This window comes from Macrosteles quadrilineatus, unplaced genomic scaffold, assembly GCF_028750875.1.
Source record: "Macrosteles quadrilineatus isolate MER2022 unplaced genomic scaffold, UCM_ALF_1.0 Scaffold_8__2_contigs__length_117827958, whole genome shotgun sequence".
NCBI classification, from domain to species: domain Eukaryota; kingdom Metazoa; phylum Arthropoda; class Insecta; order Hemiptera; family Cicadellidae; genus Macrosteles; species Macrosteles quadrilineatus.
In genome coordinates, this window is record NW_026542601.1 from 66,534,444 (window position 1) to 66,553,840 (window position 19,397).

At 34.6% G+C, this 19,397-nt stretch overlaps 2 protein-coding genes across 2 annotated transcripts in view; one reads left to right on the top strand and one right to left on the bottom strand.

Annotated features, from left to right (window-relative positions):
- Positions 1 to 911: 911 nt before the first annotated feature.
- Positions 912 to 19,397, bottom strand: part of LOC129001220 (glutactin-like) — a 35,242-nt gene continuing 16,756 nt past the window's right edge. The window contains exons 2-11 of the mRNA XM_054428446.1: positions 12,793 to 12,957; positions 11,189 to 11,345; positions 9,899 to 10,087; positions 8,875 to 9,065; positions 5,895 to 6,084; positions 5,223 to 5,315; positions 4,638 to 4,741; positions 3,961 to 4,114; positions 3,238 to 3,358; positions 912 to 1,193 (exon numbers count right to left, since the gene is read on the bottom strand). Coding sequence (XP_054284421.1) covers positions 959 to 1,193; positions 3,238 to 3,358; positions 3,961 to 4,114; positions 4,638 to 4,741; positions 5,223 to 5,315; positions 5,895 to 6,084; positions 8,875 to 9,065; positions 9,899 to 10,087; positions 11,189 to 11,345; positions 12,793 to 12,957 — 1,599 coding nt within the window. The 3' untranslated portion in view covers positions 912 to 958. The remainder of the gene's footprint in view (positions 1,194 to 3,237; positions 3,359 to 3,960; positions 4,115 to 4,637; positions 4,742 to 5,222; positions 5,316 to 5,894; positions 6,085 to 8,874; positions 9,066 to 9,898; positions 10,088 to 11,188; positions 11,346 to 12,792; positions 12,958 to 19,397) is intronic.
- On the top strand, positions 12,696 to 18,138 carry LOC129001221 (uncharacterized). The gene is made up of 4 exons (XM_054428447.1): positions 12,696 to 12,720; positions 14,831 to 15,090; positions 16,284 to 16,654; positions 17,431 to 18,138. The coding sequence occupies exons 2-4, from the start codon at positions 14,843 to 14,845 to the stop codon at positions 17,643 to 17,645; spliced, it is 834 nt and encodes a 277-aa protein (XP_054284422.1). The 5' UTR covers positions 12,696 to 12,720; positions 14,831 to 14,842; the 3' UTR covers positions 17,646 to 18,138.

Genomic DNA, 19,397 nt, shown 5'->3' on the forward strand with positions numbered 1-19,397 from the left:
TAGTTCGGCCGCTTAGAAAGCGACCTCCTCCAGCATTAGTTTAGCATTAGCGCGCAGGTCGTTTTCTAAGCGGCCGAACTATAGAATGTCATTAGAAAATAATCTACTAAGAACACTAAATCGGTAGGTATGTTTAACTAACAGCCCTTCATTTTTCTATTATTCCCTGCCGTACCATTCAAATTTAAATGTATACGCCTACAGTAAATTACATAGATATAAACATATTATTGTATACTTAGATGAAATTTATAAGAATAAGAAATATTTGAAAAATCTGAATTCTAAGCCATTTCTCTTTAAATGGTCCTCAAATTCAAGGGCTTGTTTTACGATTTTTTTTTTACAAACGACTCAGATGTGTCTATGGTATACATTGCCTAATATATGACAGTATAATATGTGAGGCTTACCCTCTATCTGAAAGTAAAAAGGTCTTTAGAAGGATATTACAGTAAGAAAATATATTTGGAAATCAAAAACCTTCATTTTGTAGTTTGGAATGTCCATTGCTGCCATCCCAATTTACATTGCTAAGTAGTCATTTTCTATTCCATGCATGAAATGCTTAAAAACAACTGTAAGCTAGTTTGTACTTTTCTGATGAATATCTTGTGTGACTACTACATTAAACATTAAGTTAAAATTCATGTAGATGTTGATATCAGGCCTAGTAAGTTTAAAGTTAGTCTTCAACAAACTTTCCAATAACTTTTTCACCTCTAGGTAAATTAGAATTTAAAATCTAGAATTTAAATCTAGGTATAAGTAGAATTTTAAAGCTTTGGATTCAAGGATGGGAATCAGAATAAATGCCAAAAATATATATTATACAGCAGGTCCTGAACTCCATCATATTGCCATCTTAGGCCTCTTTAAACTCTGAAAAAGCTTTTCTATCACCTTTTAAGTACAGTTTTCATAACCCTGTCACAACGGTTTTATTGAACCTAACAGTTTATCTACAAGTAACATTAATCAATATTACTACAAATATATTTATGTGAACAAAGTTCAATGTGGAAGCTCTAGATAGTTCTTGCATGTACACGTCCAATCCTTCGGTCGCAGCTATGTTGTATTCTACGTAGAAGTTCTCCCTTAGAGACGGATCATCGTCAATTCTGAGGTAAGGTCCGACCGAAGTGGTCATAGGAAGCCACGATCCCCTCATGTGTGATGATTTTGGATATCTGTGAACAAATTTAATAAGTTTGTAGTTTTGAGAACATATTCAAAACTTGTACCGCTACATTTGCATATACAATTTTACTTACCTCTCATAAAAACACAATTTATCCAAAATGCATAATTTAGAAGATAATAGAGTTAAAAGGAGTTAACGTGGTGAAAATAATTACAGTACAGGTATTTTCTCAACAGTTCACTTGGAGAGGCCCATTGAACTATGTTTTCTTCGATTAAAGAACTGTCTGTGGCTGGTGGAGATGGGATGTCTAACTTATTATAATTCAAAGGCAATAGTATTGTAATTATCAATTAACACGGAAACACAATAATATTTGGAACTAAATTAATTAGTGGGGCACTAAATAATCATACTTTACCCTTAAAATCACTGTAATTTTATAAATAAACACTGTTTATTCCAATTTCTCTAATTTTTATCTTGATGTGGAATTCGGTAGTATTTTATTCTGTATGTAGCACGACAGCTCAGCAGTAATATTGATTTGAGTTAGTTTTCAATGAGAGTGAAACACTGAAATGAAGTAAACTTTGTGTAGATATTCTTTAGTACCAAAGTTACTTGTTTTAGCTAATTAAAATACAATATTCTTGGTAGAAGTGTGTTTAGTGCTTAAATCAAATGTAAATGTTTCTGGTTTAGTCCCGGGCGGCATGGGCGTCCATCCATATGGGCCAGAATGGGCTCGAGCCCCCCCTTTGAGAACCTACCAGGCTGACCATACAGACTGATAATCCTGGGAGGTTTGCGTAAATTTATTAAATCAGGAACTATGCGGAAATTTTGAACTGAACTGGGAAAACCAGTTTAAGTCTGCGAACGTCATCTGTGGTCATGGCGAAATCATCAACACCTTCCGAGGTCACGGCAAAACTAAGAACATATTCCGCGACCATGACAAGATCGAGAACATCTTCCATCATCACAGTGAAATCATGAACATGATCCGCAATCTCAGTGAAGCCATAAATACGTATTGCGATCTCGACAAAGCCCTAAACATCTTCCACTATCTTGGCAAAGCCATAAATGTCTTTTTCGGTTACGTTAAAATCAAGAACATATTCTACGGTCACAGCAAATCGAGAACATTGTCTGCGATCATGGTGAAATCGTAAAAATCTTCTGCAGTCATGGCAAAATCATTAAAGTCTTCCACAGTAACGGCAAATCGAGAACATCATCTGTGGTCTTGGCAAAATCATCCACATCTTTGGAGGTAAAAAAATCTTGGACATCATCGTCTCCCACGATCGCGGTTAAATCGTCACACATTTTCATCGCTCTCCGCGGTCGCAGAAATTCACACTCGATTTGGCTCGACTCGATCCAAGCTTGGTCAGACAAACATTTTCTGTCCGTATAGATCCCTCGTCCCAACCGTTCGTCCGACCGAACCCAAAAATATGGAGTACCCTCAGATTCATAGTATAAGGTACACTTGGGGAATAGGAATCACAGTCAAAAAGTCAGGGTTTCTGCCGGTAAACCTGGAAAAATCAGTGAATTCTGTCTAGAAGTTCTGACCGAAATAATCAAAAGTTAAACAATTCACACTATGCCAGTAGCCACAGTAGTAAGCTGTAAAATTTTTAATTTAAAGCAACATAAGCTGACAAAGCAAATTTTTTAATAACATGTCAATTCAAACATTTTGATCTAAATTTAATTATTTTTCTGGAGTACCTCTAAGACCACCCTTTTTACTGGGGTTTATTCCATAGCCCATTCCCCAGCGACCCTATACAAAAGTCAGATGGACATCCATGCCTGGCGGGGCCGGTTGTGGAACCAAATGTAATTTGTCATTAGTTTATCAAATGATGATATTCATCTAAAGAAAGGTCAACCGTATAAGATAGTTACAAGACCAGGGGTTGGACTGTTCGCTTATAGCAATCTGGAAAAAACCTAAATAGTGTTGGTACACACAAAATATAAGTATAAATAAATCACCTTGTATAAATAAGAAACAAACACTTGACATGGAATAAATATCTAAATTACGAGTATTTTAAAGACATTACCCATCTGCAGCAAAGCTAGTCCACAGTTGTACGATCGTCTGAGCCACTTTTCTGTCAGTTCCAGTCAGGTTTCCGTCAGTGTTGGGGAATAAATAGAGTAGATCGTTTGAGTGAGCCACACCTATAGAGGCAGGCGATATTTTGAAATTAACTATCAAGTACCATTAGAACATAAAGCATAAATACTAACATTCGTGAACATTCATTTACAAAAACTGCTGTCTTATAAAACAATGATTCTTGCCACCAAGATTGTTAATGCTAGTATATGATAGATTACATGCCTTTTTATGTCCTTAGTTTTATGCATTTTATTCTAAAGATTAGGCTTGTTACTATATTCATAGAACCCATTGTCAAATTGAAAATCAAATTTATAGACACATTCGATCAATAAGCACACATGATGTTAACATAAAAAAAAACAGGGAAAAGATACACGCAAGGATGGTAACTCTCAAGTTTTAAGACGCAAACACAGGCTGCACAGTGAACATAAACCAAAATTTGTATGAAATGAAACTGTTAATTCTCAGGGTGCTAACACAATTTTGTGGCTACTTGCCATAGTAAACAAATCTGTAGTATTTTGGAATATGGAGTTCAAGTTACAACAATCAATCAGTAGACAATTATGAAGTTTTTTGTTGGAATGCGACTGGGCCCAGTTGAAATTTAACCGTATAAATGTTCTACAAACGCATCCACAACCAAGTAGTGTACCTCCTGGAAAGGGGTAGTGATGGGCCTCTTCTCCTTGTCCGAACTTGGTGTACTGTCCCTTGTAGTTGAAGGTATAGAGGAAGGTTGGTTCCAGATGAGCGTTGCGTCGAGCTTGCTGTAGAGTGCAAGCCTTCAATAGAGTCACTCCGCAGATCTGAAACAAGATTAGACAAACTTCCAGTCAGTATTCAATTTGTTATTCAATTCAAACTATACTGTATGAGTAGATAATATTTCTGACTATTCGACTATTTCAAATTTAGTAACTAAGGAACACATACAACTAGAATTAAGGTATTTAGATTAAAAGACGTGTATTTGTATATTTCTGAATAATATTGTATTTTTAATTAGAATTATTGCAGATGGTTACTAGTTTTTTTAACCTGTCAATGTAGCTTTTGTTGGTTCGTTGTCTTATTTTTTTGGCATTAAGTATATAATTGAGCTCCGTTATTACTGTAAAGATGACCATCAATAGCCAGTAATATTTAAACTTCTGAAAGCAGAAATAATAGAACATGAACTATTTAATTTTGTTCTTTAACAGTGCTCTTTTTAACAGCTAACACTGGTTGGATATTTTCTTTGATGGTACACAAACATGAATCTACTTACCTGATTGATGCTCAGTTGGATATTTAGGCTAAACATTATGAAAAGTGTTCTACACTTACATCAACTAAGCCTGGAACCATCGCTGTAAAGTTCCCTATCTCTTCTATCTTGAAGTACTTGTCTAAGAAAACGTCAGTGATTGCTCCAGTGGTGTCGTCGATCCCTATAAAAAAATTTAAGTTTTAGGAAAATGTATCTAGAAAACAGACTTGCCCTGCTTCAGTATCGTATGCAGTGCAGATAGAGCCAATCATGTAGCTATACTTGATCTGCAATTCTATTGAAATGTGGAAAAATTCAATTTGTTGGTGTAAACTTACATTTTGAGAAACTTTGTACCTTTGAAGTTGGTTATTTCATAGGTACTAGACTTCCCAAGTAATGTAAAAATTGGAAGCCAAGAAAATATATTAAGTTCAGCTATGTTTAGTCAATGGTTGGTTATTTCACTAGATTTAGGTATCAAAACATTTTGTACTTTCAATATTTTGTATTTACATACGGTATAACTTACAAGATTAATATAGTGACCAAAACTTCGATACTGTACGAACAAGCAGTATGTATGTGTGAGATATTGCTAATTTAAACTTTATTATTCTAGTCTGACTGCTTTCAAACATTTTTAGCTTTTACTCACTTACCACTAAACTGAAGAGTTGCTTTCAAGAAGTCGTTAATGAGATAATCTGTGTTATTTGTTGCATTGTTCCTTTCCAGGATGAAGTCATGTATATCTGAAACAAGACCTTTGGTCTAATAACAGGAGTTTTTAAGTATTCATAAATTTTATTCAAAATTATACTTTTTCTTAAAAAGTAAATTACAATTTTCTGTGTTATGTGCATTTTCTTTAATTCTTTTAGCAAATAAACTTTGTTTTTAATTTGGTTTTTGACTAATATATTTCAGTAGTTATTTCAACTCAAATAGTTTCTGTAGTATACGTTATGCCAAATAAGGAGACCATAAGCAAATAACAAATAATATTCTGTGGCGGGGCATCATCATTCCCTTCTTGTTTTTATGGAATAATAACTCTTAGATTTTTTTATACAGCTAAGTCCTTTGGCATTTTGCTGGGAAGCTGACTGGATATTATAGTGCTTGCCTGGTAATAATGTCCCTAGATTGATCATGAGTAATGTAATGCAATAGCATTTTTGTATTAAAAATTGAACCCAGCTGTTGATCATTGGGATGGAATGGTCCTGGAAATTGAACCAGCTGGTCTTAGTCAGTAAACAAAGCTGTTCTTATAACTTTGCTGTGTTGGGTTTATATAAAATCTAATCTAATCTAGATTATAAACTCACTTCCAAGGAAAAAGCTGCCCTCATGTTTTGTCACACCGACCATCATTGGCACCTTGACAAAGCGGCCATCTTGGAAACTGACTCTTGGATCTTCCACCAAGAAACTGGTTTTCCCCGGTTTTTCCACCACTGCGTGGTTTCCCCCATTGTTTCCCCTCACTGCTCTGCCTTCGTTGATCAGAACCTCTGTCTAACAGAAAGTTTAATATTTTGTAAAATTGTCTTGATTTTTAAAATATAAACAACGCATTTACTATAAAGCTAAGATAAGTTTATAGAGGAGATTCAACATAAGGTTTACATGATGGTGCAGTCTTTTTATTTTGTATTTTTATTTTTGTACTGTGACTGGAACATAAAAATTAAAATACAGAGATAACTTTGTTGAAAGATTATTGATCTCTGTTTTGATGTAAAACAAACCAAGTACATAGACCCAGCTCTTTACTTAGACTAGCTTTTGTAAAACTTGTCATCAACCCCTGAGTCTAAAATTCAGTCATACAGTAAGCCTATGGGTACCTATTGGGATACCACATCAATTGTTTAAATCCGGTTTATTAGATTTTCAATGCAACTAAATAAAATCTCAACTCGGAGTTACTGACTTATCCAGTTTCTTGTGACCCTACTTTATTTTTCATTTCCTCTAGTTAGGGGTGCACAGAAGGGAGGTTGATGCTCTTGCGCCACAGGGATTTGTTTTGGGGGAGGGGGAAGTTTGTAGGAGATTATAGGGGGTTTTCATTTTACATATTGTCGAGAGACATGGTGCTGTCTTTGCGACCTTGGAGTGATGTCCAAATTGATAGTCTGTAAACAGAGTATTGTTTTTTGTTCATACGCTACTTTTTCCCAAAACTTTTGATAAAGATAATTTTACGATAGGTTTCTGGGTTATCTATAGAATTTTTTTTTGAAAAGTGGTTTCAGTTTAGCATTTTTTTTATATGCATATGGAAAAATCCCTCTATCAAAACATTTATTTGAAATCAAACAAAAGTGGCTCATCTATAAAGTTTATTACATTTTTTATTATTCAATCTAAAACTCCATCTCAACCTACTGATTATTTATCCTTTAACTTTTTAAGGTAGGTAGTCTTTTTTCTGATACAAATACATGTCTGAATTTAAACTTTATTCTTTGATTAATATCATAAAATGTATCACTAACTTTTATCAATGAATACAAAACCTAAGGGTTTGTATTCATTGCTCGGATGCAGTATCCAAACAGTAGTTAATTAATGTCCTTGGAAGTGTTTGCAAACTTTTCGTTGAGAAAGTTAGAAATAGCCTGACCATGAGTTATCAGCTTATCTCTGGCACACAACTCAGGGAAGTCCATATCTTTAGACCTCAAGACACAGTTCAGATTGACAACAGTCCACACTGCTTGGCTCCTTGTTTTTTAGATGTGGTTTTTACCTTACAGCTAAACATGTTCTGGGCTCTATCAAAATCAGTTTTAAATATTTTTCTGTAATTTTTGTAATACTTTTGAAAATTCACATCCTTATTAGTCTTAGCAATTACACTTGATTCTCTTTTTCACGTTACCTTCATCCAGCATCTACTTTTATTCTTGGGCAACTTACTGGAAAATGCGACGATGAGGGTATTTTATAATATCTTCTGACTTTCTACTTTTTTATGCAGCTGATATTTGAAAGACCTATAACAAGACCTATGGTCTGAAACACCTAATTAAATATACATTATTTTAGATGTTTAATTTTGCTAGAAAATCACTAGATAAAATGCTATTAATACAATTTGTGACTGTATTTTGAGTAATTCTAGTTGGAGAGCAAAAATTTTAATTACAATTATACATACCATTAAACTCAAAATCTGCTGTGGTTTTAATTAGGAATAATATTACAACTTAGTCAAAAGTAACTATATTTATGAAAATTATATAATTATTTGTATAAGGGGCTCTGTAAATTGAAAATGCAATAGCATTCAAAGGGTAAATAAATACTGCAAACTACCACTCCGGTGGGATATCAAGATATTTCCGCCAACACGAGAGACGATAGTGATGTCTCCGCGACCACAAAGGGATATCAAAATATTGCCGTAATTCCGAGAGATGATGGTGATACCTTCGCGACTGTGAAGGGATGTCAAGTGATATTGCCACGATCACAAGAGGATGTGATGATTTCTTTGCAACCGCGGGAAATGACAAGACATTGCCACGGTCACAGATTATTACCATGACGACTTCATGATGCAGACAGACAAAAAACTGCATTTTTGAAGAGGGCGTTGGGAGGAAAATAGTTCTATTTTCTTCATTCCTGTAGCAGCTATCTGGTCTAGCGTTTGTCCATTGAGGCTAATTAATTTTTTTTTTTGGGTTGGGTTAAGAGACCGCCCAAATGTTCTAAAATGATGGTCATTACATCATTTCAAAACTACCTAACTATCAATCATCTTATTTTATCATCCTTAAAATATTTGTTTTGGAAAATGAATATTCCTAATAAACATTCTGTAATGACAGTTACCTGGTGTTTTGGTTCTTTTTTTTTACTTTAGAAAATCCCTTAAATGAATGTTGGTTTTGATGTGAGAAGGGGACGGGAAGCCGGTTTTTTTTTTTTTTTTTTTTGTAGGGGTTAAAGCAAGGGGCAGTATGAAATGGAGGGAGGGGGCTTTGTGCCCCTGACCATGGGGGTATGGGCACCTCTGCCTCCAGTATTGATTTTTGACCGTGTAAAATGGGTTTATGTACTTAACGTCATCAATCCTAATTTAGTCTCAGCTGACTTCAAACAAAATATGCTCCTCGTGTAAGAAAAAGTTATCAAAAGCAAAATGGATTGAAAAACGGCAGGAAACTGAATCTTTGTCAGCAACAAGATTGGTAAACAACAACCTAAGGTTTTACAATACTGTTGGAAATGTTGACGCTTTAAACACTAATCTGAAACAAATGTGAGAACGAAATTCAATCTAAAACTGACCAGAAAGTCAGAATGAGCCATCAGCAGCTGGTAGACAGACTGGTTCCTCAGACATTCCACCATCTCCTGATGAGTTTTCCGGTCACACCTGGACATCCTAGAGATGGTCTCTGCATGTTCCACAGGACTGAAGTCTACTGCCCAGTCGCACAAGGCGGAGCCACTTTGAACGATCACTCGCTGGAACAGGCCTTCATAAACCACCGGCCATTACTTACAACAAACAACCGTTGGATAACTTACAATTAATAAATATTGAAGTATGTAACATGAGCACAAGCACCTAGGTTTCTACAATATTTTGTGAGAATAGCAGGCTTACTTGAATGGCTTAGATAAATTCACGTATACCAGATAATGATAAATTCACTGTAGTTATAATTTCAAATTGTTTTTAAAAGTCTCACACTCAAGTGTAAGACAATAAGGATTATCTGATAACTGATACTGAGTTTACTATGTTTACTATTACTGACCAAACCGACAGTTGATATCCATTCATAGCTCTTAATAAATTACCTTGACCAAAGAACCAAATGAACTTAATAAGTAACAAAGCCATCACTGATCGTCTCATTCATTCAACACAGCCTGTGATTCACTATTTGTCACCTTAAAATACACACCCTCTTATGTTTCCTTTGTAAAAATCTTATCTAATTTTATTTCTACTTTGTTCTCCTATAATTGATACAGAAAAGTTCTCAAAAAGAAATTTAGCAGAGAAAGGTAGGAGGATTGAAGGAGAAAAATGTAGGGTGGGAGGTGTCTTTGATAGTTGGTTTTGGAGTGCTTAATATCAACATCTTCAAGTTTAGTTTTTATGAAAATATCCATTTAGCGTCCCCTTAAAAAAAATGTTTTTTTAAGTGATGTCTCTGTGGGTGTTTGTATACGTGTGCGCGTGTGTGTTTGTGGACCCATAGGCCTACAGATCTACAACTACACCTTTGGTCCAATTTTGATGAAATTTTAAATGTACCAATCATATATAAGCAGAGGAAACAGATATGTTTATACACACCAGGAGTCACTAAAGGACTGGCCATGAGTAGTGTGACGCCAGCAGCTCCGGAACTCTGTCCGAAGATGGTGACTTGACGAGGATTCCCGCAGAACTGATTCACATAACGGTTGGTCCAGTGAAGAGCCATCAGCTGATCATGCAGACCCATGTTTCCAGGGGCTTCCTCGGTTCCAAACGACAGAAAACCTACGAGAAATACAAATACGTTAATAAATTTACAAGCAAGTTAAAAGTCTCAGGTAAATTAAAACTTGAATCAACAATAAAAATTGTACATTTTAAAACTCTATTTTTGATTTGCTTTTAACATTTTTTAATCATTTTGGGCATCATTAAGTAATGCCAGTCAAACCCCTATCCACTCAGACACACTTATCATTGAGCCAGGTTAAGTGTAAGAAAAGTGTAAAAAGAAAAGACATATTTCTTTGCCTGAATAAATAAAGATTTTTTCATTTCATTTCATCCAATGAAGGTACTTTCTGACTATGGGATGCTGTGTAAATATAGTATTAATATCGCCGGCTTTGGTTTATTTTGTAATAAAAAATAATATTCACATAAAATACTCAGTTTACTTAATGGTTTTTAACTACAGTTAATTTAGTCCATCTAATGATTGTTTTTGTTAGTGATGTAATTATATTACTTCAAGTCCAAGAAAATGAATGCAAGTGAGTCAAACACACATTGTATTGAAGGGAGCTCGTTACACCTGGCAAAAGTGTTGAAAGATAAGTCAAGTCAGTGTTTTAAATGTCCTTTTCAACTCTGTTAACATATAACATGCCTCGTTTTCATTTTCTGACAAACTTTGTTTTAATTTCTAGAGTGTGTTTTTACTTTTTCATGATTTTTAATCAAACCAAAATTTGTGTTTATTTGATTGATTTAATTTATTTAACCACAGTACTAGTACAGTAGTATGTTCTTCGAACATTTTTTGGTGACTATATGGATTCTCACAAAATGAACTATGTAGCCTATGTTTGATGAATATGTGTATTAGTATGATGGTCACATACTAAATTGTAAACTAAAACTACTAACTACACCAATGCAAATGATAAATAAAAGACACAAGTACTAACCCCAGGAAATATTGATTATGGAATATTCTTTTACAAAAGATTAACAAGGGGAAACTATCTACTGTATGTTTAATTTCATTTTAATTCATCTAAGCCTTATAAACAACCTTCATTCATTCATTTCAAATTCATCTGTTCAAATGTTAAAGTTAGTCTGTAATTTATTAACAAACAATTTGATTACTAGGTCACATACCTAAAGGTCCCAGGCGATATTGAATCACAACTAGGACTATGTCTTCCTCCAGAAAGAAATCAGGAAGGAAATCTCTGGCAGACCCAACTCGGAAACTTCCTCCGTGGATGTAGAACATGACAGGCAAGTACGTGCTGCAAGTATTGTTGAGAGGAACCTGGAGTAAGGTAAAGATGAATAGGTAAATTAGATTCAAGTAAATAATTTATTTGCATATCAAAACACATGGAAAATAAAATAACCCTAATGTAGAAAACCTGCAGACTAAGCAAAGTACCGGTACGTTTTTTTTTTTTTTTTTGCTACTAGCAGCTAGCGTCACTTTGTGACTACAAAATTTATGATATATTTGAATTAATTTACAATTTTCTACTGTTCTCTTCGAGGCATCTTAGGAAAATTACAAAATACTAATGAAACATACCATGAAAACACAAGATCTAACGTAAGTGATTTTTTCTTTACATTTTATACAAATAGCATTACAATATTTTACTTGAATTCACTAAAACATCACCAACTGTAACAATAACACCATTTTCGTATGGTTGTAAACAAAATTTTATCATGGCCATCTGTTTTGATGTAAACAAATGTACATTTTAAAAGTTCAGATTATTGACAATAGAATTCAGCACAAACTCTGAAATTGTAAACGCCTATAGAATGAAGGGCTTTTATAGGATATCATCCAAACCCGCAAAAGGCACATCTAGAGGATAAGAGCTTTAAATTGATACCCAATATGCCAATAAAAATAAATATTTAGGGGTCGAGTTGCTGAATAAAAATATTCAACAAATTCTTTTAATAATATAGATAGATAAGTTTATCGAGTTTATTCAATTAAAACCCTAGTTAAACATCCCTTGGTAGATTTGTCATCCTAGTCTGATGCCTACAGGAGCATGTTTTTGTAACATTTTTTCCGTTATTTTAATACCATATTTGAACTAAACAAACAGATACCGTAATTAGAAACAGTAGCTAATTCTCATTTGTCATAGCCAAAATGTAAAGTACAAATCATAAAATTAATCCTAAAATAAAAGAAACTAAATTTGGTTGGCACAGTCACCAAACATGAACAGGCATAAAGAACAAGCTTTATAGAATGAGAAATCTGCTTGTGTCAGTCTGTGGTTCAAACAAACTCACAAAAGAAATACCGTAAAACTTTAGATAAGCAACTTCCAGCAGTTCCTCCCTAAGGATGGGTACATCAGTGAGCTTAGCTAGGTTATCTGTAATAATTTAGAGGCCACGTACTCATAGTAGATACACAATTTTTTTCCTAGGACGCTAGGCACGAGCCCTGGATTGTTTTTCACATTACACCCAGGATAGACCTATGGGTTTCGGCATTATCACTTAGATGAAATCCATTGATGATTCGGCGGGATTTCAACCCAGGACCTCTGGGCCCGCGCTCTAACCACTAGACCAGCTGGCTCCCTGATAGATAAACAATAAAAATACATAAAACCAAACACTGATATTGTGTAATCAGCACCTGAATTTAATTTCCTCAGGTAAGCCAGCTAATCTTAATCCATATTCAAAATATACTAATGATCCACTAAATTTTCTTTTAAAACATTTACCTGAGGCGTGTAAATATTCAAATGCAAACAGTCCTCGACGTCTTCATTCCTCTCGATTCTCTGCTGCAGTTCTAGCAGTTCCTTCTCATTGTTGGCTTGAGGGCATTTGTTCCTGAACACAGTAGCATTCAGGACACCACTCCAGCCTCCTGATGGGATCGGTAGCTGAAACCAGATAAAATCAGAGTTTAATTGGTCTAATTGATATAATTGAGCCTCTCTGTTTCATGGTAGAGTTGTCAAAATTATATTGGAAACTTTCTATCTCTATTTTTATTTAAAAGACCATTTTGGTTGAAAGAGAAAAAAGCTGATTTTTTACAGTACTAGTTTTGAAGAAGATTTGCGAACCTAATATATCGCTAATCTATGCAAAACCACAATGAAACTGCTGCAAAATAGTTTTCTGATTTAGAATTAATTTATTTTCAACCTGATTTTCTGAAGCATAAAGCATGGTAAGGTGAGGGATAAAATTAACTTGACAATAGTAAGATAGATAAAATAGTAAACCAAAATAAGTTTTGTTGTATCATAGACTAAGCTAAGGGAGTATGTTTTATCTATGGTATCTTCTTTATTTCTTTACTTAGATACTGTAATGTTACAAATCATGTGTTTTCATCCAGTTTATTAATTTATTAGTTCGTACACAAACCAAACATGTCAATTATCAACATCATATGTGTATAGTTTGTAAACAATAACCACTTCCATCCAACAAAATATTTTGAAGAAACCGTTATGTAATTACAAATTTTTGTTTTTTAAACCTAAGGATATGGTTGTACTATTGGCTGTAGTGTTGTTAAGTGTAGTACAGTGTGTGCGGGGTGCTTCACAATGTGTGGAGATTGTGGATGCAGGTTTGCTTCCGCTTGTCAAAGGTCACATTGGAATCCACTTCTTCGTAACTGTGGTTAACAAGGGGACTGAAGCGGCAGAGGTGTGTACCAAAGAATACTTTTTGAATGCTTCTTATTATGTGATTGCTTTTACAGGTATTATATTTAAAGCTTGGTGAACCGTTGATGTTAAAACACCGGAGTGGAAATCCCATCTAGATGGACCAGCAATGCTGTAGCCAATTTTTTTCAAATATAACATAAATGAGTGAGATACTCTGCATGATAACTTTTATGATACAAAGGATGCTAATGTTTTCAATATGCTGACCTTATCAGTTTTGCTTATTATGGGAGATAAATCAGTAATAGACATCAAACTCCTATAAAGGAGACTCAGTAGGACAATTTTCTTTTTACCCTAAAACTGACTATATGGGAATGGATGGGTGTTAAAATACGTACACAATCGCTTTTGGTTTTAGATCTATTTGATTTGCTTTTATGTACGGTTTACACTTAACTACGGAATCGTCAGACATGGTTACTGTAACATGGGCTAACCTCATGGCTCCCCTAAGTTCAATCAGAATTATTTTAGAAACATACCATAGGAGTCAAACTCAAACACTCTCTTTAGAACAGACCATTTGACATACATAGTCTGAACTAAAAAACAAAATTGCAAAGAAAAAAATGCAAATAGCAGCATGGAAAGTGCTATAATATTACTTATGAGTTAAGATGAACATTCAACTTCAATTTGAATAAAAAAACGTTACCTTAAATATAGGTACACAAAAGCTAAAGAACCTTGGACTCCAGCGCCTTTGGGATTCTTGTCTAAAACACCCCACACTACCACATCTCACAAACAATGAATACACTGACCTTCTTAAATGTATTACAAACTTTTGGTGGTAAGCAAGACAATTAATGATTAAAACAACACTTTCCGCCTTCATAAAAACCTCCCCAAAAAATTTTTCTTTACAATTTAACCCCAAATATTACATTACTAAGGCACTTTCCTAACTTCTCCTTCAGGATTTTTAATTGCAAGTTTATACATGCAGGTGCAGGTTTAAGTTATAGAAATTAATTTTACCCTTAAAAAATTGCATTATTAAAACAGTAAGAAGTTGAAAGATCCCTTGTGGACTTAAAACATCAGTTAACAAACATGGTTTCAGGTACAAGTGAGCATGGTCCAGTGCTGTGAGGACTTCCCAGGAGGACAAACTGACTGTACCAACATCCACCTCATCCCAGAGACAAGAATAGTAGAGCCTAACGTGGACCAGAACTTCACTCTCATTCACCCGACACTCTACCCTTACAACAGACGAGGAGAATGTCTACTGGGAGTGCATTACATGTCGTCATGTAACCGGTCAAAGGAGGCGCTACAACACATAGCCTTCGACACGGCTCTCAGCGAACAAAACGTCAAGTAAGATCAATTGGCTATCAATACGATCAATAGTTGCGTAGTTTTAATTATTTTGTTTTGGCACAGTGTTGTATTAAGAGTTTTGCCATTGCTATTTGCAATGAAAGAAACACGGTAAATGAAACATCAGATAAATACCTTTTACTTTGACGGATTTTTTAGATGAAAGATAAATTAATTTGTCATTCCGCTTTAAAAGTCTTCATCACCCATGGGGTGGTTACGTTTTGGTCATAGGTTTATCTGTCTTTATGTACAACTAGCTGTAACCCGCAGGCTTTGCCCCGTTTAACTTCTTAATTTTCAAGATGATCTCGTTCGCATGGCTCAATCACGTCCTGGTTGCAAATTAGCTGTTGTCATAAATGTAAAAGAAATAATAGTGCTGCACCCTGTTGGTAATCCTTGTAACTTTAATGCTATTGAACATCATAGAACAGAACCAACTTGTTTAATTGAAACAGCTGTTAAGATTCATTAATTCCATTTCTCATAAGGTTAACATGGGAAACTCCAGAGCCACTGAGGCGGAGCCCAGAGGTCGGAGGGTAAAATCCTTTCTTAGTGAGTGTCTACTACCCAAAAGGAAGATGCCTGCCAAGTTTCAGGTTCCTAGGTCTTATGGTTTCTGAGATTTCGTGATGAGTGAGTGAGTGAGTGAATGAATGAGTCAGTGGTATTTGAAAAACCCAGAGAACAAGATCTTCAGCAACAGTTTTTTTTTTCTTTAATAGAGAGTAGTTAAAATTATAATTTGACACTACTAAGAAATAGCTGTGATTAAAACCACATTTTTGTAGCTACAGAACTATTATTTGGACTGTATCAGGTCATCATAACAAAACAATTGTGAAGTGTATCTTTATTACATGCTTTGTGCTGACAATATTTTCTAGGATTTCACTAAACAATCTAATTAGAACCTTTTACAAACACTTTACACACTAAATGATCACACATTACAGGGAAATAAGAAATTACCGGGTTATAATCATCTGCTCTTGGCGATAGCAGGAGGAGGTATATCTTTTAAGGTGTTACTAAAAAAATTGAGTCATGTATATGTTGGCTAATCATAAATAAAATTTGTATAACATCTTCAAAAATATGTTTTACCCAGCACGCTTAGTAAAACTATATTTAATTCACACATCAAACTATGAAGAATGAACACCAGAATTGTATTTTTGTAGATGCAGCATGGTCAGAGGCTTCCCAGGCTACATTGTAGAACGTCCACCCTGCAACTCCTATGACGAAGACGCTCTGAACAACTGCAAAATGGTTGACTGTCACATGAAGTACTTCGGGCTGCGGAGTTTCTTCAACAAAGCATCCAGAGTTTGTGAGCCTGTCCCAGCGTGTCTGCCTAGCAAAAGACGAGGCATGCCAGACGTTGTGTACGATGTGGCCAGCAACCAATGTACTGACATGAACAGCTGTTTGGATGAAGAGGATCTTCAGCATCTGGCTCACGCTGATCTAGAACCGGACTGCTTCCCTTACTCCAACAGTAGGATGGCGTATCTGGATTGTCATCGTGGGGCACTCAGCAATGTTTCTGGTTGGTGATGTTTTGACAATGTTAAACGACAAGTTTGAGGATATTTCATATTATTAACACTTTGAGTGTAGATGACGGGAATTCTTCATCTTCTTCACCATTGCTTAACATTGAAAAAAACAAAATTTTCATGTTTAGACATGTCGACCGCACTAATAATGTTAATTAGTATACACACATTCTGATGGACTTTGTTTATCGCGTGTCTAGGTACGGTAGCGCTTTTGCAAGAATATGTTTTCTTTTGTGTACTTCCTTCTGAGGTTGTCTCTTGTATGATAATGTCAATCAAGAGTATTATAATGTGATTAAGTAACCGAATGTACCCATGTTTTGTCACAAAATTCTGTTTTAATGAAACCTGACACTTCAAATCATCGCAGTTTACTTTAAACTCCAAGGGACACTCAATGATAGTGTGCTTCAAATTCAAACGCACTTCCTATGTTATACTTTGGGCTAGGAAAATAATATTTTCAAAAGACAAAACCTTTGAGTAGTCTTGAAGGCTTGTTGCACCTTTGTTGAAATGATATACTAACCATTTTGGAAAAAAAATTCTTGGCTTACGAATACATTCAGAGAAAAAGTATGGACGATATAGAAATTACAAAACCTTTTTAAACTTTGCCCCTTCAAGGAATCTTCTTTAAAAGAATTTTAAAATGGCACAAACTTACTCTTGTCTTAAGTTAGTTGTGTGGCAGTACCTTCTGCTTTGATGTAAAAAATTTAGAGATTTAGAATCGATTTGTAATTGTCCGATGTTTTGTCAGGAGAATGTGAGTGTGAGCCAGAATTCCAGTCGGCAGAGATGCCAGACGAGCCAGGTAATCCTCGGACCCAGATCTTCCATTCCTGCAACATCGACACGTCCTGCTGGGCGCTCTCTCGTCTCCTCTCACCGCCTGACACTCAAATGATGGTCATCGCTTTTATTCTCGCACTGGTTGTGGCAATCATGTCCTTGGTTATAGTTCATCCTTACTGACGAAACCAGTAACTTTGCTTCCCTTACAACAATCCTTGGCCAATTCATAATGGTTTTAGTGCCATTGCAGACTTTGTCTTTTCAGTTCCAATTTTATAGTGAGTTTTATTTTGGTTTGACTCATATTTGCTGATAAATTTGTGCATACATGAGCTCTGACCATGAATTTCAATATTAACAAACACTATTTGAAACTGTAGTTTCCAATCATAATCTTATGTTAAAGATTTCTGAATTTGGAAACATTCATATAATTTTTATATTATCGTGGAGAAGGTTTCAATACTTTATGTGTAAATTGGCATAAATTACTCATTTTGATGGTGTAAATACAGTAATTGCTTTATCTTTTTTTGTAGTTAGCATTTTTATGCTTACTGTAAGGTAACAGTCAAAATCCTAGTTCATCATTGACTTTAGCAGCTTCAAGAGACATCCTATCCAAGAGGACCTTCAATTACTAGATTTTAACTCAAAGAAAACAAAGCTACCATTTAACCGTTTAACAGGCTTTTCTTGAAATTATTCAATGCAGAATATATGTAGAATGTAGAATGTAGAATGTTTATTAAATAAATAATCTTAGCATGTAAAATGAGGACTATTTATGTGTAATAGTTCAATACTTCATAATTTAGTGTTTGTTCTATTAATGGGAAGCTACAACCGTTGATGTATTAAACTAATATGTTAGTTTTATACATCGATGGCTACAACCAATACAAAAATCAAGAAATATGTATATAGTACTTATTTCTCAGTTTACTTCCAAAATAATATTCATTTCGATTTGCTATTATAAAACAAACCTGTTGACTAATTTTGATTAATAATAGTAACCAATAACTATCAAGTTTATTGAAGAGCTAATTACTCTGTCAAGTTCATCGTAGATAAGCTGCAAGGCATACTGATGTGTCTAAGGAATATGTCGGCCTTCGTCACTTACAAGTCTAAAAAATCGCGCCACTCCTCCATTCATACTTGGCTTAAAATGCCTACTTTGTATGGTTCCCATTTCAATGAAAAGTATTAAAGTATGTATTCAACCATTTAATCTATTTTGAAGAAAGTTTGATGCACTTTGCCAAACCAACAAAAAATGCAAGTTCAATTAATGAAGTCTTTTGACATTAATGAGTCTAAATATTGCATCAACAAATAACTATTGTAGGAAAACACAGTGTAACACGAATAATAAACATAAATGAATTAGAATAATATATTTTTATGATATTTTTTACCAGAACTGTTTTCTTACTATAAGTAAGGGTAACAAGCAGTTTTGCTGTGGTTTAATGTCATATTTACACTATAATGAGTAGTTATGTAAAAAATTTGTATTAATTACGATCCAAGTATATAGGAAAGGCTCCACATTTTATTGCTTCTACAAGATACTTGTTAGCCGAGTTACTTAAAAGTTCAAGTACATGAAGGATTAGTTTCTATAAATTTAATCACACATTCACTAAGGCAATAGCAAGAACAACAACAAGAAGTGGATTGTAAGTAACACACCATTGTTTTGTATGCTGAAGGTTTCTGCAGCATTCAACAGAAGGTGTCTTTTTACTGCCTCACCGTAAACTCACACTTGCCCAAATATTTAACACAACTCGTGTTGTGGGAAATGTGGTTATACAGGTAGAAGTGCACCACTTTTACAGTTGGTTTAAAAAAAAAAAAAAATGCCAATTAGGTGTTATCCTATCACATTACAGTTTAATCCTAACATTTAAAAGAAATAGC